This window comes from Umbelopsis ramanniana (assembly GCF_025399195.1).
Source record: "Umbelopsis ramanniana AG unplaced genomic scaffold K450scaffold_90, whole genome shotgun sequence".
In the NCBI taxonomy this organism is placed as follows: domain Eukaryota; kingdom Fungi; phylum Mucoromycota; class Umbelopsidomycetes; order Umbelopsidales; family Umbelopsidaceae; genus Umbelopsis; species Umbelopsis ramanniana.
In genome coordinates this window covers 1-26350 of record NW_026252176.1, presented here as the reverse complement: position 1 = coordinate 26350, position 26350 = coordinate 1, and the positions used below count along the sequence as shown (strand labels likewise).

General features: G+C 43.6%; 13 protein-coding genes across 13 annotated transcripts; 9 read left to right on the top strand and 4 right to left on the bottom strand.

The window, feature by feature from the left end:
• The first annotated feature begins 126 nt into the window (after positions 1–126).
• Positions 127–1484, top strand: K450DRAFT_261749 (uncharacterized protein). Its single transcript, XM_051592370.1, has 3 exons — positions 127–818; positions 887–1090; positions 1175–1484. Exons 1-3 carry the CDS (start codon positions 350–352, stop codon positions 1300–1302), a joined length of 801 nt encoding a protein of 266 aa, XP_051440448.1. The 5' UTR covers positions 127–349; the 3' UTR covers positions 1303–1484.
• Positions 1485–2329: 845 nt separating this feature from the next.
• Positions 2330–4033, top strand: K450DRAFT_261747 (uncharacterized protein). The gene is made up of 6 exons (XM_051592369.1): positions 2330–2398; positions 2458–2612; positions 2715–2847; positions 2932–3224; positions 3308–3442; positions 3521–4033. Exons 1-6 carry the CDS (start codon positions 2341–2343, stop codon positions 3722–3724), a joined length of 978 nt encoding a protein of 325 aa, XP_051440447.1. The 5' UTR covers positions 2330–2340; the 3' UTR covers positions 3725–4033.
• Positions 4034–4126: 93 nt separating this feature from the next.
• K450DRAFT_261744 (uncharacterized protein) lies at positions 4127–6361 on the top strand. Its single transcript, XM_051592368.1, has 8 exons — positions 4127–4439; positions 4510–4690; positions 4769–4940; positions 5039–5053; positions 5144–5233; positions 5301–5538; positions 5607–5877; positions 5948–6361. Exons 1-8 carry the CDS (start codon positions 4146–4148, stop codon positions 6265–6267), a joined length of 1581 nt encoding a protein of 526 aa, XP_051440446.1. The 5' UTR covers positions 4127–4145; the 3' UTR covers positions 6268–6361.
• Positions 6362–6824: 463 nt separating this feature from the next.
• K450DRAFT_261735 (uncharacterized protein) lies at positions 6825–9197 on the top strand. The gene is made up of 6 exons (XM_051592367.1): positions 6825–7280; positions 7355–7443; positions 7512–8004; positions 8202–8678; positions 8745–8840; positions 8919–9197. Exons 1-6 carry the CDS (start codon positions 6911–6913, stop codon positions 9053–9055), a joined length of 1662 nt encoding a protein of 553 aa, XP_051440445.1. The 5' UTR covers positions 6825–6910; the 3' UTR covers positions 9056–9197.
• Positions 9198–9339: 142 nt separating this feature from the next.
• On the top strand, positions 9340–14026 carry K450DRAFT_261729 (uncharacterized protein). The gene is made up of 4 exons (XM_051592366.1): positions 9340–10183; positions 10309–10542; positions 10662–13174; positions 13247–14026. The coding sequence occupies exons 1-4, from the start codon at positions 9563–9565 to the stop codon at positions 13878–13880; spliced, it is 4002 nt and encodes a 1333-aa protein (XP_051440444.1). The 5' UTR covers positions 9340–9562; the 3' UTR covers positions 13881–14026.
• A 183-nt stretch (positions 14027–14209) lies between these two features.
• K450DRAFT_215715 (uncharacterized protein) lies at positions 14210–17737 on the top strand. The gene is made up of 6 exons (XM_051584843.1): positions 14210–14557; positions 14839–14992; positions 15060–15212; positions 15297–15691; positions 15767–16174; positions 16278–17737. The coding sequence occupies exons 1-6, from the start codon at positions 14258–14260 to the stop codon at positions 17409–17411; spliced, it is 2544 nt and encodes an 847-aa protein (XP_051440443.1). The 5' UTR covers positions 14210–14257; the 3' UTR covers positions 17412–17737.
• Positions 17694–18204, bottom strand: K450DRAFT_261723 (uncharacterized protein). Its single transcript, XM_051592365.1, has one exon. The coding sequence runs from the start codon at positions 18147–18149 to the stop codon at positions 17811–17813; it is 339 nt and encodes a 112-aa protein (XP_051440442.1). The 5' UTR covers positions 18150–18204; the 3' UTR covers positions 17694–17810.
• Positions 18205–18888: 684 nt separating this feature from the next.
• Positions 18889–19979, top strand: K450DRAFT_261718 (uncharacterized protein). Its single transcript, XM_051592364.1, has 4 exons — positions 18889–19017; positions 19169–19294; positions 19357–19699; positions 19780–19979. The coding sequence occupies exons 1-4, from the start codon at positions 18941–18943 to the stop codon at positions 19864–19866; spliced, it is 633 nt and encodes a 210-aa protein (XP_051440441.1). The 5' UTR covers positions 18889–18940; the 3' UTR covers positions 19867–19979.
• A 23-nt stretch (positions 19980–20002) lies between these two features.
• K450DRAFT_261712 (uncharacterized protein) lies at positions 20003–21462 on the top strand. The gene is made up of 6 exons (XM_051592363.1): positions 20003–20282; positions 20396–20462; positions 20527–20666; positions 20757–20808; positions 20874–20969; positions 21039–21462. Exons 1-6 carry the CDS (start codon positions 20058–20060, stop codon positions 21395–21397), a joined length of 939 nt encoding a protein of 312 aa, XP_051440440.1. The 5' UTR covers positions 20003–20057; the 3' UTR covers positions 21398–21462.
• Positions 21463–21871, bottom strand: K450DRAFT_261706 (uncharacterized protein). The gene has a single exon (XM_051592362.1). It carries the CDS (start codon positions 21741–21743, stop codon positions 21528–21530), a length of 216 nt encoding a protein of 71 aa, XP_051440439.1. The 5' UTR covers positions 21744–21871; the 3' UTR covers positions 21463–21527.
• A 13-nt stretch (positions 21872–21884) lies between these two features.
• On the top strand, positions 21885–23060 carry K450DRAFT_261704 (uncharacterized protein). Its single transcript, XM_051592361.1, has 2 exons — positions 21885–22330; positions 22396–23060. The coding sequence occupies exons 1-2, from the start codon at positions 21933–21935 to the stop codon at positions 22886–22888; spliced, it is 891 nt and encodes a 296-aa protein (XP_051440438.1). The 5' UTR covers positions 21885–21932; the 3' UTR covers positions 22889–23060.
• Positions 23061–23194: 134 nt separating this feature from the next.
• K450DRAFT_261701 (uncharacterized protein) lies at positions 23195–24552 on the bottom strand. The gene is made up of 4 exons (XM_051592360.1): positions 24341–24552; positions 24099–24163; positions 23670–24033; positions 23195–23598 (listed from the first exon to the last, which is right to left on the bottom strand). Exons 1-4 carry the CDS (start codon positions 24467–24469, stop codon positions 23233–23235), a joined length of 924 nt encoding a protein of 307 aa, XP_051440437.1. The 5' UTR covers positions 24470–24552; the 3' UTR covers positions 23195–23232.
• A 1017-nt stretch (positions 24553–25569) lies between these two features.
• On the bottom strand, positions 25570–26345 carry K450DRAFT_261697 (uncharacterized protein). The gene has a single exon (XM_051592359.1). The coding sequence runs from the start codon at positions 26198–26200 to the stop codon at positions 25736–25738; it is 465 nt and encodes a 154-aa protein (XP_051440436.1). The 5' UTR covers positions 26201–26345; the 3' UTR covers positions 25570–25735.
• Positions 26346–26350: the final 5 nt, after the last annotated feature.

Sequence of the window (26350 nt, the reverse complement as noted above, 5' to 3'; positions counted from 1 at the left end):
GTCTGTCAAAAAGGGGAATACCAACTTGAGTACTCCATCAAACTTCTAATTATTTTAAGCACAACCTACCTTTTCCTTCGTTTCTTGTTTTTTTTCGGTGGTGTTTTCCCAAGTTGCAGGCCATAGCAAAACAACAGCAGCTGTGGACCCTTCAATGTTTTTTTTTTTTTTTGGGTCTTCGTCTATTTTAAACAGCGCTAATGGAGAAACCAAATTTCCTAATTAGGGGTGTGGCTGATAGTACACGTGACACGATGCCACAGTCTTTAATCTTTGGACTGTGATTTTTTTTTGGGATTTTCGAAAAAGCTAGCTTCTAGACCTTTGACTGGACCCAGCGCAAAACGACATGTTGCACATGCATTCTGCGCTGCATATTTTTGACTTTCTACAGCAAATTCAAAGCTCCATCAGCGAGGCAGACTTTGACATTCTGCTAGCGGAACTGTCTTCAAGTGACTTTATTCCCGACAAGCAAGCACCCTCACAGTTCACTGTGTCAATAGCACATGAAATACCCCATCCACTGATAGCCGAACTCAAAGATATTTCAACAACGGCCATGGCGAAACCTACATTTCATTCTATGATAAAGAGGATAGCTGATGGATATAATCTTCTGGAAAAGGTTGCCTCCGTCCTCAAGGAAGATTATCTGATAGCAGACTTTATAGAAGCCATGCGCATCGGAGACCCGTATGCAACACCTCAGGAAGTTACAGCCAGCGTCAATGCATTTGTCGAAAGCCTGGAACCACCGGCTCTACAAGATGAAGTGAATTCTATACTTGATAGCAAACGGTGCGAAAATAGTATCGGTAGGTGTCAGTCACAACCATTGTAAACTCCATCAATCACACCATAATAATAATCTCCTTATCATCAGCTTTGAACTATCCACAGCTCGTAGAAGCGCACAATATCATACAAGATGAAGTTGTATATCAGCGATTTGTTGAATTGCTGGAAGATTGTGCCATGGAGGGCTCATTATGGCCACAAATTATTGCACGCATTTACGAACTCATTCAATCTCAAAGACCGCAAGTATGGGAGCAGTTGGGCTTACTGCTCGATAGAGTATCTCGGAGTAGGTATAGATCATTATGCCACAACATAGTTCCATCATACCCTTTTGTTGACTGAGAAAATCAATTCCTTTTCCATTGTCTAGCCGATGACAAGCCTACTAATTCAAATCGCGAAGAATTCGTCAAACGCAACTTTCTCGACAGTGGTAGCAGACCAGAATTGGACGCTGACATAGACCGTGCACGTATGGAGCACACGCTAGGATTATAATACTCTTCTTTCATTTTCTTAATAACGGATGGCTTAATAATGTCATTTGCCAGCCCCCCACCCCAACGCATTCATCATCTCCGTACTCAAAAAAGTTGCAGTCATTGCTGTAGATCTCTCATTCATGTAACAAGTACTCGAATTTTATTTTGTAAATAAAAAGATTTGGACCTCATATGATATCTTATCGACTGATGGGAATGGCTAAGCCAACTGAATCCGATTTTCCGAACGATCCGATACTTGATCTCGTTTTAAAGATTGTTGGGCCTGGCCTCATAAGGTTAAAGGCCAACGTTTGACAAACTCTCATTCTTGTATACCGACTGAAACTACGGCGTTGAAAAAGAAAGGCATAGCTATGTTGAAAGAAAATCGCTTGATTGTTCATTGTTCATCCCAAATCCATTTGGAGAAGTAATTCCGCATGCGCTCATCTAAAGAAGGAACAATAGCCAATAGATACGTCTCGTAACAGACATTTGTTCCACGTTATTCTATTACCGTTATTGAATTTACTCCAACTTGGAACAAAGTCATTTCATCAATCAACCAGAATTGTCGATGAAAGCCAGTGAGTGAAAAATTCTTTGAAACCTCGGAGGGATATTGCAGCGTCATGTTTCATGTGGCGTTTCGCGGCAGGTGCATGTCTCGATGGAAACAGATAAAGGTTTTGAAAATATATCAAATGTGCCGCATTACCCATGAAAATAGCCTATTATGACAGAGCGCCTATGCCTTACCAATTTTATTGGTAAATGGTCTCATGGGCAGGCAGGGCAGTGCAAGGCCATGCCTGGCCCATTTCAAATTTTGCATTGTGTGTTGTCCTATGACTTATATTTACCCAAAAAGTCGGGAGCGCGATGCAGATAAAATGAAGCTTAACTGGCATCCTCAGCGATTGTGCTTTGATGATAAAGTTATGGCTGTAGCACTCATACAGCGTTTTCGTCCATGTCAATGTCGTGACTGACTTTGCAAAAGTGGTCGATTTGAGAATTTTCAGTGCAATTTCTTACTTGGGATTTTCTTATGGATAGCACGACCGCTTCTGCGAATTTCTATAGTGAATTTCAGATTGAGAAAGATGGTTCGTTTCAGTCTTTCATATTGATGTCGGCATGTTTCCCGTTTTGACATTTCATCTAGCGATCCAAGAGCAATTGTCTAGATCAAATGAGATTGACAAGGCTCATCTAGATCAACATTTTGAAAGTTTGCTATCGCGAATAAACTCTCTTGAACGCAAACTGACAGACTCTACTGCATTTGTACCTGGATATGATCAGCGCCAGTTTTCCTTGGTAAGCCGACTTAACTGTCAGCATGCTATCCCTGCTCAATGCAGTAGGACAACACTTGCCCTGAAATACTGGTCCATTTATTCATAATGTCATCCAAAATAGGCATTAAAAACTCTAAAAGACAACCTTACAGTACAACGAAGCAATTTAACGCCAAGGACCAAGTTTTCTTTCAAGTCACGGAGTAAAAAAGCCGCAACTGCTATAAACACCAAACAAACTAAACCAGCAGATGGTAATTTGTGCTAAAAAGAGCAATACACGTAGCAAAGTGCGATGAATATGAGGCTCACAGTCGCTAATCAGATGATTTTTCTAGTGAATACTGCTGCGAGCGCAAGAGTGTCCAATACGATCGTACAAAACACCATCAAATACACCGATGTTCAAGATAGCTTCCTTACCTTCCCCCAAGATAGCGATCACAGTATGATGGATGTTTCCATTTCTAATGCTAAGAGGTGTATCATCCGACTTGATGAGAAGCAACATGGCGTTTCCGCTGTCCACATAAAAGATGTCGAAGAATGCGTGATCATTGCTGGTCGCGTGAGTGGATCTATCTTGATCTACGGATGTAAACGATCGATCATTCTGGCTGACTGTCATCAGGTACGTTAGGTTAGAAACTTTTTGAAAGCGATATGGATAACTTTTACACTCAACCACCACCCACCGGTAAATGTTACACTCAGTTTCGTATGCATAATTCCACTACTGTCAAATTGCTACTTTCGGTGAGTAGCCATCCTATCATGGAAGATAGTCAAGATATAGTGATAGGGCCTTATCATGCGCAACCCGCGCTATCGAATGATAACGCTTCACAGGTAAGAGCGGACATGGTGAGGAGGTGTGCTACGTTACAAGAAAGGCTTCTCTAACCGGAACCCGCCCACTTTTCCCAGCACGTTGAGCGGCCTAAAAATTATTATGATCATATGGAAGATTTTAACTGGCTCAAGCAGCAAGAGTCACCAAATTGGCGGCTAATGGATCCTTCTATTGCGAACAAAACAAGTCAAGCTCTCATGCAGCTAGATGCTCCCACCGCCAAAGAAGCGGCTGCGAGTACCGAATACGATCTATATAAAGATTTAATTCCCATGTAGACATAGCATGTTGCCACACGCAAAACATAATGGTGTGAGCTGGGACCATGAACGATACCTCCAGCGGGCCTTGCACAAGTGCAACGTCCAAGATAAACGGTGGGAATTCCGTGTAGAAAGCCATCAAAAAAATACCATACTTATAGATTACTAGAGCAAAATCACTAATAATACTTTAGTTGCTTATGGAAACTTTTTCTTAACTGACCTCCCGTCCAGTGGCGGCGGACTGCAAGATAAATTATTGCGACGCCATGTAAATGTCCCCCCCCCGAACGAAAAAGCGCATGGTCGTTCGCTAGAGAGACCTTAGACATGATTATAAGTGTCAATGAAAGATTCCTGTTGTTTACTTCATTTTCTTCTAATCGTGACAATTTGTACCCTCTCGTGGGAATCAGGGTGGGAACAAAAACGTCAAATGTCCGCATATGGACATGGCAAAGTTTTGGCTATAAAAGTTTGCCCGTTTCAACTGATTTGTCACTTGGTTTTCTTCACCACTCTCATCGTAATGGCCATCATCACCAAAGCTATCATTCAATCTTCTGCATTGTCACGGAGTGTCTTCGTACGCTCATTCTCAGTATCTGCTCTGCGTACTCAGGCTCGGCCATTGGATTCGGAGTTTCCAGTCCTCACCGATCCTCTGATGGAAAACAAGCAGTTGCCATCATTCATGGTAGGAACCGAAAACGGTTTCTTGCCTCGTCAAGTAGGTTGACAACACTGAAATCCAAATGCCTTTGTGATGAGTGAAACTCAAATGTCTATTGTCATTTAAGGAACCTCTATCTCAGCTTCCAGAGCGGTTTGAAAAGTTAGAAAGTCTGCTACAGCGTATGCCGATTCGTTGCAGGGACGGATCTCCAGGTCTTCTTGCTCAAGGACAATTCGGTGATGCTGTCGTAGCTGAGCTTCCTGTATATAACGTTGATGACATTCATGACAATCAACTTCTTTCAGGTACTGAATGCTATGCAATGCATGATTATAAATGAACCCTGTTGACAATCAATCTGTATTTCTCCCAATGTAAACTAGCCCTATTCAGAGATTATACGTTTGCTGCATCCGCTTATCTACTTGAGCCGTGTGACATTATGTATAGATCGAAGGAAGACTATGGCCTGGGTCGTCAGATACTACCCGCCAACATCGCAGTTCCACTTGTTAAAGTGTCTGAGAAGATTCACTCCAAACCCTTCATGGAATAGTAAGTCTATTGTAATTTTCATATAAAAAGATAGGGTTAAGCAGGTGACATTGTTGTCTAATCCTAGCGATCTTGATTGTTTACTTCTGATGATACAGTGCCCTCAGCTACAGGTGAGTGTTTGTGGTCTTCGCCGTCAAGAGACTGTTTACCACGTGACGTGTCACTCATTGATAGTCTTTTTTCTTGTGTCAACTAAACAGTTTATATAATTGGAAGCGACTTAATCCAACAGCTGGCCTCAGTTACGATAACCTGGATATTGTGCGAGGTTTCGCAGGATCTGCTTCAGAGTATGTGAATACTTAACATTCGGCTTACTATTTTTTTTTTTTTAATTCTTATCTCTTGTGATATTAGAGCTGGCTTCATTCTCAATCATGTAACTATGGTGGCATACTCTGGTGACCTTGTCAAACATTCTTTATCCGTCATGGATTCCGTCTCCAACAGTAACCGTGAACAGTTTAATAACTCCATGCGCATGTTGAACCGAACTTACGAATTCATCAACAATGAAATGGAAATGATGTGGTCTCGCAGCGAGCCTGGTGATTATATGAAGTTCCGTACGTTCATCATGGGTACCAAAAATCAGGTACGCATCACAGCTTGTTACTTTATTAAAAAATATAAATCCAACACGTTACTAACAAATTTCTTCAGCCAATGTTCCCCAATGGTGTTGTATATGAAGGCGTTTCTGATACACCTCTCTTCTATCGCGGTGAAAGTGGTGCCAACGACTCCATGGTTCCTCTTGGTGACAACTTGCTTCAATTAACTTCTCACATGCCCAAGAACCCATTGACTGAAGTTCTTCGTGACTTCCGATCTTATCGCCCTACCAATCACAAAGAGTTCTTGGAATATGTCCAAGAAAGGGCCGAACAAGTAGGCGTTCGCGACTATGCGTTGAAGGATGATAACTCTGCAGGTAAGTTGATGCAAAGAATGGTATCTAACTATGCATATATACCTGATTGTTAACCTTTTTTTTTTCTCAGCTCTCTACTTGGCTAATGTCGACCAGATCAGAGCCTTCCGTCACAGACATTGGAATTTCACAAAGTCTTATATTATCAAACATACCCAGCATGCCGTAGCCACTGGAGGCAGCCCTATCACTACATGGTTGCCCAACCAATTAGGCACTGTTCTTGACCAAATGATTCAAGTCGGCAATACCATTAATCGCAATAATTTGACGGAGGAAAACCAAATGGCACTCGATGCCATTTGGAAACGAGCTGAGGCACAGAAGAGAGTTCTTGATAGGGAAGTTGCTACACTAAAGCAGGCCTTCAAGGACCAAGATAAAGTCTAACTTCTCCAGACGTTTCCTGAGTACTTTGATGATAACTAAGTTGACATGCAAATAGTACCACTACTTTCCAACATTAAATTCATTTTTGAACTGAGTGGAGTTGCCTATCTGACTATGAATACTTACAATTTGGCATACTGAGCGTTGTTACATAGCATTATGAACGCGTGTAATATTGACCGCAACAAACCAGCTAACACATTCATTTTTGGATACTTGATCATCTTTTACAACGAAGAATCTCTTCATGTGGCGTCGTTCCATCCGAGTCATACATCATGTTGTTGATTAAGGCGGAGCTTTCATGTTGCCACCGCGGTGATTAGATTTCCATAGCCCCTATATCTTGATGCAATTTGACTCATTGGTGCTGTGTAAAAATGCATTAGCTCATGTTCATCCATTGTCGCGATAGAAGCTGCCGTAAAACGTGCTGTTGATCCGGAGCATTTCTATTCCTTGATAAAATCTTAGTGGTAGGGCCTGATAGTGTGAGACCAATGAAACAATTGAAAAATAGAGCAACTTCGGTGGGTGTGACTCATTTTATTACTAGTGGCCTGACTGCCATTGAAAAATAAAAAAGATCAATAGCATTCCAGCTTTTCTTGTAGATTTCCAAACCTCTCTCTCATTATACAATATGGTAGACGTCCATACATTAGACGGACATGTTCCAACTTATCCTCGCTCTGAAGGCTTGATCGAAACCGATGTCGCTTTACCAGCCCCACATCTACAATCCTCGACTGATCGTAGTAGTCTGCCTCATGTCGGTTCGACCAATGAACCTGACTACTTGCAGATGATCATGACATCCCGGGTATACGATGTTGTTCAGCAGACTGCTCTTCAGCGTGCTGACAATCTCAGCGCTAAGCTCAATGCCAACATCTACCTCAAGCGGGAAGATTTGCACTCGGTTTTTTCGTTCAAGATTCGAGGAGCTTATAATAGAATTGCACACCTTTCGGAAGAAGAAAAGGCAGCGGGTGTTATTGCATGTTCAGCAGGTGAATATAGATAGCGAACTGGCGGTGTGATCGAGAATTGGGAAAGAAGGTTACTGACATGCCCGTCCCTGCAGGTAACCATGCTCAAGGTGTTGCACTAGCGGCAAAAACATTAGGCATAAAGGCTAAAATTGTCATGCCCGTACCAACACCAGCTATCAAGGTAAGATCGAAATGAAAGTATTGCGAATTAGGCCGTTTGATTCTCATACCCAAAAAATAATTGTGCAGTGGCGCAATGTTAAGCGACTGGGTGCCGAGGTGATTTTGCATGGAAACGATTTTGACGAAGCCAAGGCCGAGTGTGTTCGTTTGACCGAGAAATACAAGCACACCAACATCCCACCTTACGATGACCCATATGTGATTGCTGGCCAAGGCACAGTCGGTCTAGAGATTTTGCGACAAATGGATCCTCAAAAAATACATGCTCTCTTCATTCCCGTTGGTGGCGGAGGGTTGATTGCTGGCATTGCTAGTTATGTTAAGAGAATTGCTCCACATATCAAGATTATTGGTGTTGAGGCTAATGATGCCAACGCAATGACCCAGAGTCTTAAGGCGGGTAAAAGACTGGAATTGAGTGAAGTTGGCTTATTTGCCGATGGTGCGGCTGTCCGCTTGGTCGGCGAAGAACCTTTCCGACTTGCCGAAAAGCTGGTGGACGATATGATCAATGTAACCAACGATGAAATTTGTGCAGCCATCAAGGATGTCTTCGAAGGTGAGTACAACCTGAAAATCTCATTATTATCCGGTGTGGGGACCCAGTCAACCACACCTTGTGCCGTATCACCTAAACTGGGATTCTAACTCATCGTTCCTCCCTCACAACTGCGCATTTCTTTGTCACTGTCGATTTCTTGTCACTCCATCATTTCCAATCGATTGTTCTATCCACCGATTTTTGATTGGCTTCAGAAACCCGATCTGTCTGCGAGCCAACCGGTGCACTTGCTTTAGCTGGTATCAAGCGATATCTTCATCTCCACCCAGAATCTCGAGAAGGTGGGCTTGTGGCCATTGTTTCAGGCGCAAACGTCAATTTTGATCGTCTGCGCTTCATTGCGGATCGTGCGCAGCTCGGTGAATTGTCTGAAGCGTTCTGCAATGTTATCATTCCCGAAAAGCCTGGTAGCTTCATCAACATGATTAAGCATGTCAATCCCAGATCCATCACAGAATTCTCTTACCGATACTCGGACCCTGAACAAGCTCATATCTACATTAGCTTCAAAGTACAAGACTTGGAAGCAGAATCCAAAGAAGTCCTGGATGGCTGGAAATCTGAGGGCATGCATGGTTGGGACGTCAGCCATAACGAACTCGCAAAAACCCATGCTAGATACATGGTGGGTGGGCGTCATAGTGTTCCAAATGAGCGCATCTTCCGTTTCAGTAAGTTGGGTTGACCTGTATGAAACCTACTATTGCCGTCATTTAACCCCTGGTCTTTTTGAATAGTCTTCCCAGAACGCCCAGGAGCTACCCAGAAATTCTTGGCAGGTCTGGCTTCTGAATGGAATGTATCTCTCTTCCACTATCGCAATCATGGAGACGGTAAGTGTATTATCATGGGAAAAGTTATAGCCTATGCATGCCGTAAGTCGCTAATCTCAGCTCCATTGTGACTTTCAGATATGGGTAAAGTTTTAGTTGGCATTCAAGTGCCACCTGAAGATAATGCGGCATTTGATCGTTATCTGGAAGAACTCGGATACAACTATGTTGAAGAAACTCATAATGTCGTGTATGAAACGTTTTTGAGAGCGTAAATTGTTTTTGTTCGCTCCCCATTAAATATAATAGAAATGGAGATCTGCAGTTTTGGCCTATCACTTTGTGGCGTATGTGGCGGAGACCATTATGAGAGTGGTAGAAATTACTAAAAAAGTCGCAAGCTGTTTTTGCCTGCTGCTTGGAAGTTTCTTAGGCTTCGTTTTAATGGCGGCGGCAACCAAAATTGAGGATTAGGTACTTAGAAGCTTCCATTCGAATGTTGATTAAGTAGAACTTAAAGAATCATGGGAAGCATTGATGGCATCGATCCCTTTGCGGTATTTGCGGTATTATTATCCTATTTGTATCGTCCTACGCATCTCGTAATTCTCTTGGGAGATAAAAATTAATCTAATTTCTTTTCTATAAAGCTTGTAACTGCGATCCGTCATCGATTTCCCATATTTTTTTTCTTTCACTCCTTTTTCAGACACTACCGCTTTATTATTACCCAGCGTTTGCGTCCTTCTTTTTAAAGCTCCATGCCTATTGAATTTTAAAAAATGACAGGATCTTCGCCAAAACCAGTACCTCCTACCATCATAACCGACCCATCGGCTTTGAATGACCGAACGGAAAACACCCCCGCATTGACATTATATTCTGCTGATGAGGCTAATCTGGAGTCCACCCCTCCATCACCACTTTTCGACCCCGAGCCAAAGCCGGACGATACCAAGTCAACCCATCCTGTAAATATCGAACAACTGCTTCAGCCGCATGAAGATCCACAAAACCCCTTTGCCTTTACAACCGATCAATTGTCTGCTTTATACGATCCAAAAAACATTGAACTTTTGGCCGCATATGGTGGACTAGAGGGCATAGCACAGGGCCTACACTCCAATGTCAGAGATGGTCTGAGCAACGATGAAAATGCTCCGTTTGAACCTATAACGTTATCTGCACTCACCGACAGCCATGATGATACCGAAGAATGCAAGCTTGAAGCGAATAACGGTGGTGCTACCAAAGAATCGGTAACGCCTCCACCAACACAGCATACCACCTCGGGAACTCGCTTTGGTCAGCGTCAAGCTGTTTTCGGTTCTAATATCTTGCCCGATGTCAAAGCCAAAAATATTTTTCAACTCATGTGGATGGCTTTCAACGATAAAACTTTGGTATGTATAATTCCACCTCCCTGTCTTGTGGAATTTGAAATACACTGGATGACCAGCTCCCCCCTCCCCCACTTTCAATCTTTTGTATTAACCCTACCTCCCTAAATTCTTTGTCCCAAAATTAGATCCTATTGACCATTGCTGCGGTTGTGTCATTAGGTGTTGGTTTATACGAAGATATTGGCGCACCGCCACAGCTCGACGCAAATGGAAATCCTGAACCAGATGTTCACTGGGTGGAAGGTGTGGCTATCATTGTGGCTATCATCTTGGTTGTCACCGTTGGCAGTGTGAATGACTACCAAAAGGAAAAGCAATTTAGAAAATTGAATGCCAAGAAAGAAGACCGCGATATCCGAGTAAGTTGTTGCTTTCCTGAAATAGAGATAGAATTTTTTTGGCCACCGCTAGACCAAAATGTTGTGAACCCCAACAGGATAGTATTTTTTTTGCTGACCTCTTGGCACTTTGTTATTAGGTCACAAGGTCTGCTAAGCAAGCCATGATATCCATTCGAGATTTACAAGTTGGCGACGTGCTTCATTTAGAACCGGGAGAAATCATTCCAGCCGATGGTATATTTATAGAAGGTCACAATCTAAAGTGTGACGAATCGACTGCGACGGGTGAAACAGATGCCGTCAAGAAGCAAGGTTGGCGTGAATGCTTCCGGTTACATGAAATCTACCAACGTCAACATCCAGATGATGGCCGTAGCGTGAGTGGCGCAAGTGGTATCAGCAAACCTGACTCTCCCAGCACGTTGGTCCCCACTCCCACCGCCACTACTCAAGGCAATAAGCGACTCAGCGTTCAAGGCAACTTTTTGGCTCCTCCTTCACCTGGACAAAAGGAAAGTTCTTCAACACCATCTTCTTCAGCTGTTTCTACCACTTCTTCCGAACCTGTCTTTGAAGCCGGTGCTCATTTGCCTGATCCATTCTTGATTTCTGGAAGCAAAGTGTTGGAAGGTGTTGGAACGTACATGGTGACTAACGTTGGAGAATCTTCCTTCAATGGTAAGACGTTGATGGCCCTGCGCACTGAGTCACAAAGCACACCTTTACAAGAAAAGTTGGATGGTCTCGCTGAGATGATTGCTAAACTTGGCTCAGCTGCTGGTATCCTCATGCTTTTGGTCCTATTGATCCGATACTTTGTGGGCTGGAAATACAATGGTATTCCCAGCAGTCCTGCCAAGATTGTTGAAGACATCATGAATATCATCATTGTTGCCATCACCGTCATTGTTGTGGCTGTTCCGGAAGGTCTCCCTTTGGCTGTCACCCTAGCTTTGGCTTATGCCACGCAAAGAATGTTAAAGGACAACAATCTCGTTCGTGTCCTCGCTGCTTGTGAAACCATGGGCAATGCTACCACTATCTGCTCTGACAAGACTGGTACCCTCACCCAAAACGTCATGACAGTGGTCGCCGGTACGTTGGGAAATTCATTCCGATTTCAAAAGGAAGTTCCATCTTCCCGAAACGACTTGGTAGCCTTAAAGGATGTCAAGGAAAAGGCTCCCATTCCTGTCGCTCTCCTCATTAATCAAGCAGTGGCTGTCAACTCAACTGCCTTTGAATCTACTGGTGACGATGGCAAGGTGACTCTGCTTGGCAATAAGACCGAAACGGCCCTTCTTGGATTCTCTCAATCTCTAGCTGACAATACATTGACTCATCAACGATCAAGGTGGGGCGTTGAACAAGTCTTCCCATTCAGTTCAGACCGCAAGGCCATGGCCACAGTTATTCGAATTCCTCATTTGGATGATCATGGCAAGGAAGTCAAGGTCACTTACCGTGTCCACATCAAGGGTGCCTCCGAAACCCTTCTTGTTCGTTGCTCCAACATTGTATCTATGCATGATTCATCTTACCGCTATCAGACAGATATCAATGAGGATGATTTTGAAGTCAAAGTCCGAGAAATGACGGAAGATAGCCACACCCGTATGAACAAGATCATCCAGAGTTATGCCTCGCGATCTCTCCGAACGATTGCTCTCTGCTATAGGGATTATGATCACTGGCCGCCAAGAAAATCCAGAAAGTATTTCCAAGATGAAGAGGTCGAAGTGCCTTATGAGGATCTTGTGGGCGACAATCAGCTCACCTTCATCGGCGTTGTCGGTATCGAAGATCCTCTCCGTCCTGGTGTCAAAGATGCTGTACTGGCTTGTCAAAGGGCTGGTGTTTTTGTCCGCATGGTCACTGGTGACAATATGACTACTGCTAAAAGTATTGCCAAGCAATGTGGTATCTTTACCAGCGGTGGTATCGTCATGGAAGGTCCTGTTTTCCGAAATCTCCCTCCAGCTGAAATGGATGAAATCATTCCACGTCTGCAAGTGTTGGCTCGCTCCAGTCCTGAAGACAAACGCATTCTTGTTGGTCGTCTCAAGGAACTAGGTGAAACTGTCGCTGTCACCGGAGACGGAACTAATGATGCACCTGCTCTCAAATTGGCCGACGTTGGTTTCTCTATGGGCATTACTGGTACTGAAGTTGCCAAGGAAGCATCTAGTATCATTCTTATGGACGACAACTTTAGTAGTATTGTCAAAGCTGTCTCTTGGGGTCGCTGTGTTAACGATGCTGTTAAGAAGTTCTTGCAATTTCAAATCACCGTCAATATCACTGCCGTACTTCTTACCTTTATCTCTGGTGTGGCTTCCTCCAGCCAAAAGTCTGTCTTGACGGCTGTCCAACTACTTTGGGTTAACCTGATCATGGATACCTTTGCTGCTTTGGCTCTGGCAACCGACCCTCCGTCACCTGAACTCCTTTTGCGAAATCCCGAACCCCGTTCCGCGCCTCTCATCACCTTTCCAATGTGGAAGATGATCATAGGTCAAAGTATCTTCCAAGTCGTCGTGACTTTGATTCTACTGTACAGCGATATCTTGGATTATCCTGCGGACAGCGAGTTTTTACAAACCGTTGTATTTAACACCTTTGTCTTCTGTCAAATCTTCAATGAGATCAAGTAAGTATATTAAAACCCTCTTTTTTTAATTTTTACAAAAAAAAACGTGCATATACTCACCTTCTCTTGTAGCTGTCGTCGTATTGATAACCGCATGAATATCTTTACCGGCCTTCACAAAAACTTCTTCTTTATTGCCATCTTCCTCATTTGCGCTGTCGGTCAAGTTATCATCGTTCAATGGGGCGGCCAAGCATTCCAGACCACTCCTCTTGACGGCACCCACTGGGCTATCAGCATTGTTGTTGGCCTTCTATCTATTCCCATCGGAGCCGTGATTCGAATGATTCCCGACCGAATCTTCTCCATATTTATCATTAACGAAAACACGCGCATTCAATATCTAGAGCCAGACAAGTTGCTATCTTCCAATAGAACTCCTTCAGTCTATGTGGCGGGAGGAGAACGATTTGCATGGAACAGTGCGTACACCAACGTTACACGCGAAATTGCTAATTTCCGTGAGCCAAAGAAAAGCGATGGCCATCTCCACCGTAGACGTTCAAGCAATGCCTTAGCGGCAGCTATCATACCAAGCTTTATTGCTACTGCTCCAGGAGCTGGTTGGGTAGCCTCCAAGGAAGACGGATCTCAGCAAGATCACTTTGCTACTCAAGATACCAACAACTCTTTTATTGATATAGAGCGAGCGGAAAGGACTTCTGAAGACCAAACCGAAAGCATCCCACAGCAAGATTCCAAATAATCTCATTTCTATAGCTTTTCTTTTTTGTTATTCTTGCCATTTTTTTTTTAGCTATCTGTGTGTTAAAAAGCTCTTACCTTAACTGTACATAACTGCGTAAAATAAATTCTAGAGCAACAGGCGGCACCCAATTTTTCTTTTAGCGCCTTTGTTCAATGATGAAAAAGACTTACAATCCACGGATGGCGTCATAATACAACCTCTGTGGTTCCAGGAATAAGCTTCCCATGCTTTTGTTCAGCTGACCGAAATTATATAGGCGCAACGAAAGCCCAAAAAAATAGGTTGTCGTCACCCCAATTTTTCGCAAAAATTGTTTCAACACCAGACAAAAGTACTAGTGTCCATTAGCCTTGAGCTTCTCATTCCCACAACTGATGTCCGGATTACAACTCACAGAATTTGTAAAACGGCCAGACGTTGGTAACACTGGTCGTGCTACTCGCGTTCGTGCCAACTTTTTTGAAGTCCAAAGCTTCCCTCAGAACAATATACACCATTACGACGTCACCATTACTCCCGATGTACCTCCCGTCATTAACAGAAAAATTTGGAAAACGTTCGAAGATCAAGATGGTCAAGGTAGCCTTAAGGGTATTAAGCCAGTCTATGATGGTCGCAAGAATATTTTCTCTCCAAAAGCTCTTCCTTTGGAGGATAATGCAGGAATGTTTGAGGTACATATTTCACCATCTTGTCAACTGTTTTCCTTACTTCGAAACCGAACAAGACAAACAAAATTCCCTGATATCTTTGAATATTCGTACGGAAACTGGCCATCAACTAGCATATACCAATGACATGCATCTTAGCGAAAGACTGCCTATGGATATGTCTTCTCGATCTGTCTTCCCTCCTTTTATTTCAATTTTATGAAACATCGGAACTTCTACCTTCAATACCGCACCGCGGGATCTCTCAACTCGATACTTATTATACTACTTTTATCAACTCGTAGATCACTCTTCCCGAAGATGATGCAAGAGCCTCTTCATCCAAGCGCCCTCCTCGTATCTTCAAGCTCAAGATCAAGAAGACTGGCGAAGTCGTCATGGAAGAACTACGTCGGTTCCTCAGTGGCCAAGGTGCTTGCACCAGCGGTTGCTTGACAGGTAACATTCAGCTCACCAGATGAAACCTTTTCGATTATTTGTATATTAACTGCATCTCATGCGCCAGCTATCATGGTTCTGGACGTCCTTATACGCCACTTGCCATCTATGACTTACGCGACTGTCGGTCGTTCTTTCTTCACACCTCAGGATGCCAAGCCTCTGGCTAACGGTGCTGAAGTCTGGCAAGGTTTCTACCAGTCTGCTAGACCCGCTGTTGGTATGTTCCTTGTAATAGTTGGAGAGTCATAAACACCTTACTCACTTTCTTAATCAATTCCCAAACATGATTTTAAATGTACAGGTAGAATGATGGTCAACGTCGATGTCTCTGCCACTGCTTTTTATGAGAGCGGTCCTTTGCCACAGATGGTTGTCAAGATCCTCAACTGGCGCACCGTAGATGAACTTCGCCGTGGTATCAGCGACCGTGATCGTGTCAAACTCGAAAAGGTTCTCCGTAGCTTGAAAATCAAGGTTGTCCACCGTGGTGAAAACAACCGTCGCTATAAGATTTCCAAGTTGACCTCCACACCAGCAGACCAGACTTTCTTCAAAGTTGGCGACTCTGAGGAAAAGCAAGATGTGGCATCCTATTTTAACAAGACCTATGGCAAGAAATTGAGTTTCCCCTTCCTGCCTTGTGTCGTCGTCCAAAACAGCACTTTCTTGCCCATGGAAGTTTGCGAAGTCGTCCCTGTATGCATCTCTGCTTTCCTTGATTTTTTCCCCTCCATTCATATTGACTGACAGACCGATTATTTTATTATATAGGGACAACGTCACATGAAGAAGCTCAACGAAAAGCAAACCGCCGAAATGATCAAGTTTACTTGCCAAAAGCCCAATATGCGTGCTAACAAGATCAGCCAAGGTCTGAATCTATTGAACTACAAGGACAACGATTATATGCAGCAATTTGGCATGTCTGTCAAGCAAGATATGGCTGTCGTCAATGCTCGCATTCTTCCCACTCCGACCGTTTCCTACAACCCCTCAACTCGTGATGGTGCTTTTGTACCTCAAGGCGGTGCTTGGAATTTGAGAGGAAAGCGTGTTGCTCAAGGTGCTACACTCGGATCTTGGTCCGTTGTTTGCTTCACCAATGAGCGTATTGTTCCTATGCAAGATATACAACGTTTTGTTCGTGAAATGTGCACCACTTTCATGGACACTGGTATGGTAAGTTATAAACGACGAATTTGTTAGCCTATCCCTGTCCTTTTATATTATCATTTTTTGCGTTTCACATGTCTAACCATGCACTTTTTCCCCTCCACAATAGAATGTTGTCAACAAGACACCTCCGATCACTCACGCTGATCCTCAAGGAAACATTGATCGTACCCTAAAGGAGGCTTGGCTTAAGGCTGGTAATGCTGCTAAGGCTGCACCTCAACTGATTGTCTGCATTTTGCCCAATACAGGTGTTCCTCTCTATGCTGAAATCAAGCGTATCTCCGATACTGTCATTGGAGTTGCCACGCAGTGCGTCCAATCCAAGCATATCCATGATGCCAAGAAGCAATACTGCGCCAACGTTTGCTTGAAGGTTAACTTGAAGCTCGGTGGTATGAATTCTTTCATCGTCCCACAACAAATTCCTTTCATCTCGTCTCGGCCCACCATTCTTTTCGGTGCTGATGTCACTCATCCTGCTCCCGGCGATATGAACAGACCTTCCATAGCTGCTCTTTGTGCCTCCATGGACGCTCGTGCTTCACGCTATGCCAGCTCTATTCGTGTTCAAGCCAACCGAACGGAAATCATTGCTGATCTTGCCAACATGGTGAAGGAACTCTTGAAGACATTCTATCAATCATCTGGTCAAAAGCCCGAACGTATCTTGTTCTATCGTGATGGCGTTTCTGAAGGTCAATTCAAGCAAGTGTATGACAATGAAATTGCTGCCGTTCGTGCCGCTTGCACATCTCTTGATGCTGACTACAAGCCTACCATTACCTTTGTCGTGGTTCAAAAGCGTCACCACGCTCGTTTCTTCCCCATCGATCAAAATGACACTGACCGCACCGGTAACTGCTTACCAGGCACGGTTGTAGATACCAATATAGTTCATCCCTTTGAATTTGACTTTTACCTGCAATCTCACGCCGGTCTTCAAGGAACATCTCGCCCAACTCATTATCACGTCCTTTATGACGACAATAAGTTTACTGCCGATCAACTTCAAGATTTGACTTACCGACTTTGCTATCTCTATGGCAGAGCTACCCGTGCTGTTTCTATTGTTCCTCCTGCGTACTATGCTGATTTGCTTGCCACTCGTGCTCGCTTCCACTCTCGCGGTGAACACTGGTCTGACACTGACGCTACTTCCGAAAGCATGGATGGCGAAGGACACATGGCCAGCTTCGGTGTTGTTAAGCCTGAATTGCAGAAAGTCATGTTCTTCATGTAGTTTCGTATTTCCATACTAAAACAAAATCACTACAATATTTCTCCCCTCCCTCCCTTTCGACTTTTTATTTGTACCCTTTTTGAATGTTCAGCTTTTCCGGTTCATAAAACTACACCTCGCAACTCCCTTTACTCGTCCGATTTATGCTTTGGTTTCAGGTTTTGTATGCCATAGTTACTTCTCCCCTTCCGTACATGTCAAATCTGTATCCTTCTTCTGGTTTCGGGTACAGGTAATCGTCTGATTGACATGACGTTATATCCCCTAATCACTTTTTCGAATACATTTTCCTCTTTTCTTATTATAAAAAAGTTCTTTATTTTGATAATTGCTTAACAGGTATCCTTTTGTTGACGGGGGGGGGCAGTTGTAATGTAGAGTGAAGTGAGGTTTGTAAATCTATTTAATAGTGTGTCGTTTGTTGAATTTGCCAGTGGGTTTTCGGTAGGTTCGCTTGCCTGTCAATATATCAACATAATCTCTCTTTTCGACCTCTTCTTCCTTCTGCTTCAGAGGGGTTTCCGCATTAGCTTTAGTGTCACCCATATCGATGTCTTGGTCGGCGATGTGACCTTCCTTCAGCGTCTGTTCGAGCGCCTTCTTCGCTTCTTCTCGAACGTTGGCATGCTTCTTGTTTTTGGAAATGCCTCCATCCACTGGAGCAATGGTGGGGTTCAAAGCTCGCTGTTCCTTTTCCTTTCGGGTTGGTCGTTTAAAGAACTTTGCGCTACGTCCCATGGTTGTTCAATGTAGATCAAGTGGGGAAATGAATCAAACGGTGGATCGGATCGCAAGCCCGTTAAGTAAAAAAAAAAAAATTCACCCCCCGAGCTGGGACGGCTTTGTTTGACAGGTGCCTGTAGCCTTCAGCGCGGCCAGCGTATCTCCATTGTATCCATTACCTCTACTAAAAGCTGCGTTGCTCAGATGATGCTAACGTTGGAAGAGACTGTCTGTTCAGAAAAAGTGTTTTATTTATTTAGTATCAGAGCAATGTCTTCAGGGCGTGAGTAGCACATCAATATGTCTGACCTAGATCAGAGACATGAAGTGCTATAGCGCAATGCATTTTAATAGCAATTCCCTCAGCCTTAAGAGCCGAAAAATATCTGATGTTGATGTTAAATCCAATGCCCATGATAGATACTATCTTAAGAACCACCCTGATAGTTTCTTGGCGGTGATCAACACTCCATTCATGGTTACTTGGGAATAAAGGATACTCATCAGAAACACAATGTAGCCACTTATCAACTCTAGCGCAGGTCAGACATTGCAAACTCACAAAATACTAAACAATTTGTATCTAAAAAAACATTACATCGATGTCTCTAATGCTTACAAGTGGTAGGGGTCATGGTATTTAAAGAAGTGTCAAGCAGTACATTCGCCAATGCCAATGCTGCAAAAAATTTATGAGGCTGAGATATCACGTGGACGAGCGAAAACAAGCAAGAAAAAAATTATTATTTACCTCGAAGAAGTCGACGTCAAAAAGTTGGAATTCCTTCTCTTTCACTTCCTCTATCATGTCCTTCACCCTTGAGACTTCTTTGGCCAACCACATCCTTAACGGTTTCTTCGAAAACGCTTCCTACGTTCAGGGGTAAGTATTCGATATTTTCGAAAGAGAAAAAGATAGATTCGCGTTATGGCTGCATATGGCTATTCCTGCATTCCTCAGACTCGGATCTATCAGCATACTCTCATCTATGAGAACATGAGTTCGCTAATCTCACGTTCTGTTCGAATTTTAGCTTCGAGGCCTCTGCTGCCGACAAGAAGGTCTTCGAGAGCCTTTCCGAAGGTCCCAACGCCGAACAATTCCCCCATCTTGCCCGTTGGTACAAGCACATTGCTGCTGTCAACGGTTTGACCACCAAGTAAGTCAACATAGAGCTAAATGAGGCGAAAGATATTTTTACTTACCTGTCGAAATCAATAGGACTGCCGCTGCTGCTACTGCTTCCGCTGCTGCTGAGGAGGATGATGAAGATATTGATCTTTTCGGTTCTGACGACGAAGAAGTCGATGAGGCCGCCGAGAAGCTCAAGGCTCAACGTCTTGCTGAGTATGCTGCCAAGAAGGCTAACAAGCCCAAGACCATTGCTAAGACCACTGTCACTCTCGATGTCAAGCCTTGGGATGATGAGACTGATATGGACGCTTTGACTGCCGCCGTCAAGGGTATTGAGTTGGATGGTTTGGTTTGGGGTGGATCCCAACTCGTTGCCATTGGTTACGGTATCAAGAAGCTCCAGATCAACTGCGTTGTTGAGGATGACAAGGTCAGTAATTGCTCCTATCAAAATTGGCCATCATCCGGCACGTGTTAACTTTCTTAATTTTTTTTATCTCTGAAAAACAGGTTTTGCTTGACGACCTTTCTGACAAGATCACTGAGTTTGAGGACTTTGTTCAATCCGTCGATGTTGCTGCTATGCAAAAGATCTAAGTAGTTGCATATTGTATATGTCTTCAATAAACCACCACCAAATGCCTTTTTCACAGATGATACTTTTGTATCGATAGGCCAGGCCGTTCTGACGGGTCCAAATTTATTATTTTTTTTTGTTGTGAAATTTTTCACATGTGTTGGGCCCAAAAGCTTCATTCTTTCTCTCTCTCTCTCTGTCCTCTTCCCAAATGCAATATGTTTATAATACCATCTTTACGCCATCACCAAAATCCGGCCAGCAATCTTGCTCACGGACCAACCCAAAACGACCGTTAGACCGCTCCGCCAGCGACTCACTGAGTGATAACCGCTATCAGTTGGTCGACGAGATATTGGCCGCAACCTCGTATTACAGCGTGCTCGGCATAAGTAGAAAGACCAGTCCTGAAGATGTTCGAAGAGCCTATATCAAGGTAGCGTTTTGTGCGCATTTCTTTGTCATAACCCGTTGCCATACGACGTTTCGTAATTTTTTGACACAACCTCTCATGCTTTCAACCGACCTGATTTTTTTATTTTCAAACAGAGGAGTAGAATTTGCCATCCTGACAAATTTGTTCCGCCTTATGATAAGGCCACAGAGGCTTTCCAACGTGAGTTTTTCATGATCCCAACCCGATCTGTAGACGTCGTATTCAACAACATCTATTTTTGTAGGGTTGTCAATAGCTTACGAAACGTTAAGCGATACCAGTGCTAAACTTATCTACGATATCTCCGGTCCATCCAATCGACCCTCTTTTGCTGATGCTGCCACCGTAGATGGTAATGAAACATTACAAGCTCTTTTAAAGCAAGTAAGTAGAATGGTCTGGATGCGGGTAGAGAGAGAGAGAGGTATTCCTCCTTTATGAGTATGTATTCACCTCCTCGCTACGTCCCTTTAGCTATTTGTGGAAATGATGGATGGAGAGTTTAATACTATGCGCTCTTTCATGAGTATGTTGCTATCTTAATGTGTGGCCAATGACCACCAGCTCGTATCTAATTATCGTTTTGAGTAGTTGGCTTGTCTCGAAGTAATCCGTCCATACAATTCACGGAAGAAACCATCGTCAGCATCGAAATATCACTACGTAGAGTACGCGACATGATCTTATGTAAGTCCCCCCTCCATGCACCTGGCTGGTTTTTGCAATAGTGACTAAAAATTTCATGTTGTCTTATAGCCACGAAAAAGTATTTCAAAGTTGTCCAGTTTGAATTAATGCGGCTGTATGAACTACAACATGAGCTTCGAGCTCTATCTTACTTTGACCTTATGAGACGCATGCGGGTCACCATCACCATGTTCAAAGTTATCTTGTCGCTTCCCATCATGATCAACCTGGTTAGCAAAGGTCAAATCGCTGCTCCTGTCTCTACTGGAAATTGTAATGATATACGAACAGCATCCGCCCCTCCCTCCACATCGTCCGATACAGAATCGACGACCGATTCAAAGGATGGTGGCATACTCGGTGACCGAGTTGAATCGGCTCTGAGAGTGGCAGTTGGATTCCTAGACGTGATATCCAGTAACAATTAGACAATTGAAGACCCTTTCAGATATCCTCACCTAACCAAACCAAAATTTTCTCATTCACCGTAATTTACTCCTATATTATATTTCATGTACTTTCTTGCATTCAGCACTTGTTCTCTCTCCCTCCATCTTCTCACCCCACTTTCATACTACATGTTGGGTCCTTCCAACCTGACGGTTCATCGAACCTTACCAATAAACATTTCAACCATGTTCTACCTGCCACAATGGCTGGCTTGTTTGTTGGAAGGAGCTCGGGATGCCGATAAAATGTTCGCTTGGCAAAACGAATGAATGGTGGGTTGATCCAGAGGCGCCACCATGATTGGTTTAGGTAGGTTGCAAGCATCACATTGGCTGCTAGAAACAGCAACACGAGCCTCCTTGTTGGAGTGGCGGCCAAGCGGAGCTTATAGAGAAAAGCCAAATTTAGAGCCAAAGTATGGCCTTGGCTGCTCAGCCTTGTCACATCAAATAAAAGTCAACATGAACGGAGTCTTGCACCGCCACTTCTCTCTCTCTTCCTCTCTCTTCCCTTATGAACGTCGACCGTTTGGCAGAACTTAACCGAGGCAACCAGTCTGCGCCTAGCCAACATGTAGAGATGAGACCTCTCATGGCTCCTCCTTCCGACCCTCAGTCCACACAAGGTTTCTTGGACCAAATATCACAGCTGCAAGATGTCATAAAGGGCATCAATGAAAACATCTCCAGACTTCGAAGTCTTCAGCAGAACTATCTTCAGACCTCTGACGAAACTCAGCAGTCTCGGTTGAGGTCGCAAATCACCAGCATGAACGACGATACTAACCAGATGATCAAATCCGTCAAAGACCGCGTCAAGGCTATTGAACCTACCCCAAGACATCCCGATCTCGGTATCCGAAAAAATCAGTTTGCCAATGTTAGCAAGAGTTTTATGGATAGCATAGAAAGGTACGTTCAGGAGGTTATTTTTTTTTTCTTTTTAGTGAAAATGACAAAAACTGACATCTATTTAGGTATCGTGGCTTGGAAATTGAATTTCAAAAGCAAGAGGCACAACAGCTGGAACGACAAATCAAAATCGCAAACCCTAATGCGACATCCGAAGAGATTGATCAGGCTGTCCATGATGCTCAGACCGGGTCACGTCCTGTGTTTGCCCAGCAGTTATTAGGTCAACGATACCAGGCGCAGGAGACTTTAGAGAATGTGACTCAGCGCCATGAAGAAATTCAAAAATTGGCCCAGAGCATTAACCAGCTTACCGAGTTGTTCCAGGAGATGCAAGGACTGCTGGAAAACCAGGCACATGTCCTCAACACCATCGAGGCGAGCAGTTACGAGGTGGTCAATGAGGTCGAAAAGGGAAACCTGCAATTGAATCAAGCAGTCACTCTGGCCAAAAGCACCCGAAGAAAGAAGTGGATTATGTTTGCTATCATTGCCACTATCATCATTGTCATTGTCATTATTGTCGTTGTGAAGTTGGTTCCTCAGAACAAGCAATAGTCAACTCCAACGAAACGAATTGAATGCAGTTAGCCGACGGGGTCCAACCCAAATGACAGAGTATAATCCCTGTAATATCTTTCTCTTATGTTCTTCCCACTCAGTTGTTTCGTTTTTATCATACCAGCACCGCCCTGCATTACTTTATTGTATACCACCATCCCAAAAAAAACACATTTTTACATGCTCAACTTCTTTTTTGTATCGTGTTGGGTTGGGATGGGAGAACTTATTGCCCCGCTATGTTAAAAATATGTTGCGGTATTAAAAATGTTCTTACTCCGTGATCCATTACGTTAAGGCGGTCTGTCTGCCCAATTGTTCGGCCGAAAAAATCTCATTTTCTAGGCTCTTCCCTTCTTGGAATCCTTTTCCAGTAGTTCTGAAACGGCAATTTGGTTCGTTCCATCTGGCTTCTGAGATACTTGAAGAGTAGACGAGCTGTGACGACGCTTAACGTCCTGTCGATGCTTTAGTTTCTTCTCAGCAAGTCTCTTATGAATCAGGGCCAAGTAGTCCGCTTCTTCCTGCTTTGACTTTTCAACTCGTTGCTTCTTCAGAGCCTGCATTCTTCTTTTGCGTTGCAAACGTCGCGGAGTGATCAGTCGTTGGATTTTAGGAGCCTTCGTATAGGGCTTTTCCCCTTCTTTCTTGGGATAAACGGTTCGACGAATCACATATTTCCGTACGTCATCTGCCTTGCCAAGGTTCTGGGGAGGAATCGTTTCAGAAAAAAAAAAAGGTTTTAACGTTATAGAGTGAAAAAGGGTTGAGATCTCACGAAGAATTTCCGAATGTGGTTTGCTCGTTTAGGACCCAATCGATTAGGGATAGAGTTGTCAGTCAGACCTGGAATGTCCTGGGGGCCCTGCTTGACTATGACCAGAGACATAACCGAGAGGTCAGGCGAGGTAACGCAGCCTCTCACTGATTTTCGTTTGCGCTCACCATCCCTTCTGGGTCTGTAACACGAGTCGCCTTGAGATAACAACAAACGAACTCGATTTTGAGTTAAAACGCCCTGTTTCATTGGGAATCCTTGTTTGTCATTTCCACCGCTGATGCGAAAAAGGTAACCTTTGAACTCATCGCCTAGACGGTCCCCTGCCACGACGGTCGACATGCGCTTGTCCATAAAGTCAGATCTAATGACATACAAAGTTAGAATTTCATACTCTGGACCGACCGGCAGCTGTTTGATTACACGTACAGGCGGTGCTCATCTGTTACCTCAATCAGCTTTTGGCAACCAGTCGCGGGATTTGCGATATTGAGCTACAGTACCACGGAACAGCAAAAGGATTCAGCATTTTGGCTTTGGGGGGAGGAAATAAAGGGGGGGGGGGATAGAGAGAGAACATGGTATGGCATGGTAGTACGGTACCAACCGTCCACATACCCACACACGTCTCCTCTTCTATACTTTTCTCTCCTTCCTTGGGACATTCTTACCTTCATACAATTGCAAAAAAAAAACCGTAAGAAAAAAAAGAAATAAACTATATCATTCCTGCGTTGGCCCTCGTTCATGTTAAAAAAAAATGTGTAAATCATGATGATGATGTTACTAGCATGAATCATAAAGCAAAAACAATGCGGTTGGTGACGTTGATTGTACAGTGTGTGTTCTCGTGGATCGACTCCCCCAAGATCACGTAGTGGAGGTTGTTCCGTTTGGGTCAGCAGCCAACAGTTACTACATAATTTTTTTCCAACCTCCGATTTTTTATCCCACTACAGCACATTAAACCGGATAGCTTCAAATCTGAGGCGACGCCTCCTCAATCTGAGCACGAATCATCAAAGTTAATGCACAAATCATTGACCTTGGAAAAAAATTATGTTGTATGACGATACTGTTATAATTTCCGAGTACCTTGCCTCATCTTTTTATAAAAAAAAAAAAAAAAAAGCTATTAAAAGTTCGTTCAAATGGTATTTTGGTTGGGTGGGGTGCTATACATCAAGAGATTTGGGAGGGGGAATACTATTGCTACAAATGAAATAAGAGTCTATACCAAGTTGTTCAACAATTGGATGTACTATACAGGAATGCTATGTACGAGAAGGCAAAAGAAGAAAGAAAAAAAAATCTACAACGCAAGTGACAGAAGTCCTTGCTGTTGACGATAGCTTAAAGCAGTTTGAGGTCTAAAATAAATTGGTGTAGGTTGTACGGGGGCTATACTGGGCATAGAAGTCCAACTGGGTAACAATTTTTCTGACGGTAGGAATAATGAGGATGATTCACGTTGTTGTTGTTGTTGTTGTTGATTTTGTTGTTGTGGGTATTGAGAATAACGACCATATGTAACTGGTATAGTTACAAATGGGTCGTAGCAGTCAGAGATTGTTGGAGTGTAGACCGGGGTGTGCGGTCGACTATCATAAAATTGACAAGTTGACGATGCGGAAGGTAGCCTTGAAGACCGTACAATAGGAGGTAGGATATTATTGCTGTAATGATATCCTGTGTCATCCGGTGGTGGGGTGTTTGGCAGGCAAATTCGTTTCGTTGGTGTGGGTTGAACCACACCAGCCGATGACCGTTTGAGGGAGGTAGGGAGAATTGGTTGTGACATTGAATGAACTAAAGGTGGTAAGACACTTTTCCCTAGTACAGCTCCTGTTGTTGATCGCACTGATGATTTGTTAAGTGACTTCCCCAGTAGAGTGGTAGGGGTCTTGATGGGTCGATATTTACGTCGTGAATCCATGGCTATGAGATTATCACATTCCGATATCCATGCCAAGTATTGTTCTTCGCTAACATAGACATTGTAATCTAATGCTGATAAAAATTCGATTTCCATAATGTTGAGTTCATTGACGGGAATATTGGATACTTCAGACCAAGTCTACAGGGAATGATGGTGTGTGAGTGACCAATGAAAAAAAATAAAATATGCGACCTCGAATCATCCGGCCTACCTTATTCGTATACGTGTTATCATCTAAAAACTTATTGGCGAGAATCAAACTCGTTGTAAATAGGCGAAATTCCGAACCAACGGAGCCTTTGATGCTGGGGTAGCATGACCGTAAAACTCGAATGTATCTCAGACTGACCAGTATACAGGAACTGGATATTTGAGTGGCGGATATTACGTCTTTACAGAAACTTCTGAACATTGAATATCGCTTGGAATCGACGGTTGAGGTGCCTAGCTTGGCCCATCCGTCGCCCCATATACATGGCACGACAAAAGCGCAAAAGTCGGCTAGTTGGTCAGGATTATTGGAGCTGAGGGTTGGCATGACCGGCAAACGATGGCTTTCTGGAAACGATGGTATCCCTTTTATGAAGGACATGGTGGTCGTTTGTTGGAAGGAAGGAAATAAAGAGAAGAGAGTGGAAAAGGAGAGGGGGGAATGTACAGATGGGTTCTTCCAAGACTTTTTTGAATTAAAAAATGGCGGGTCCAGTATAAATCGTCCGCCGAAGCGTAGTTCATTGTTGGA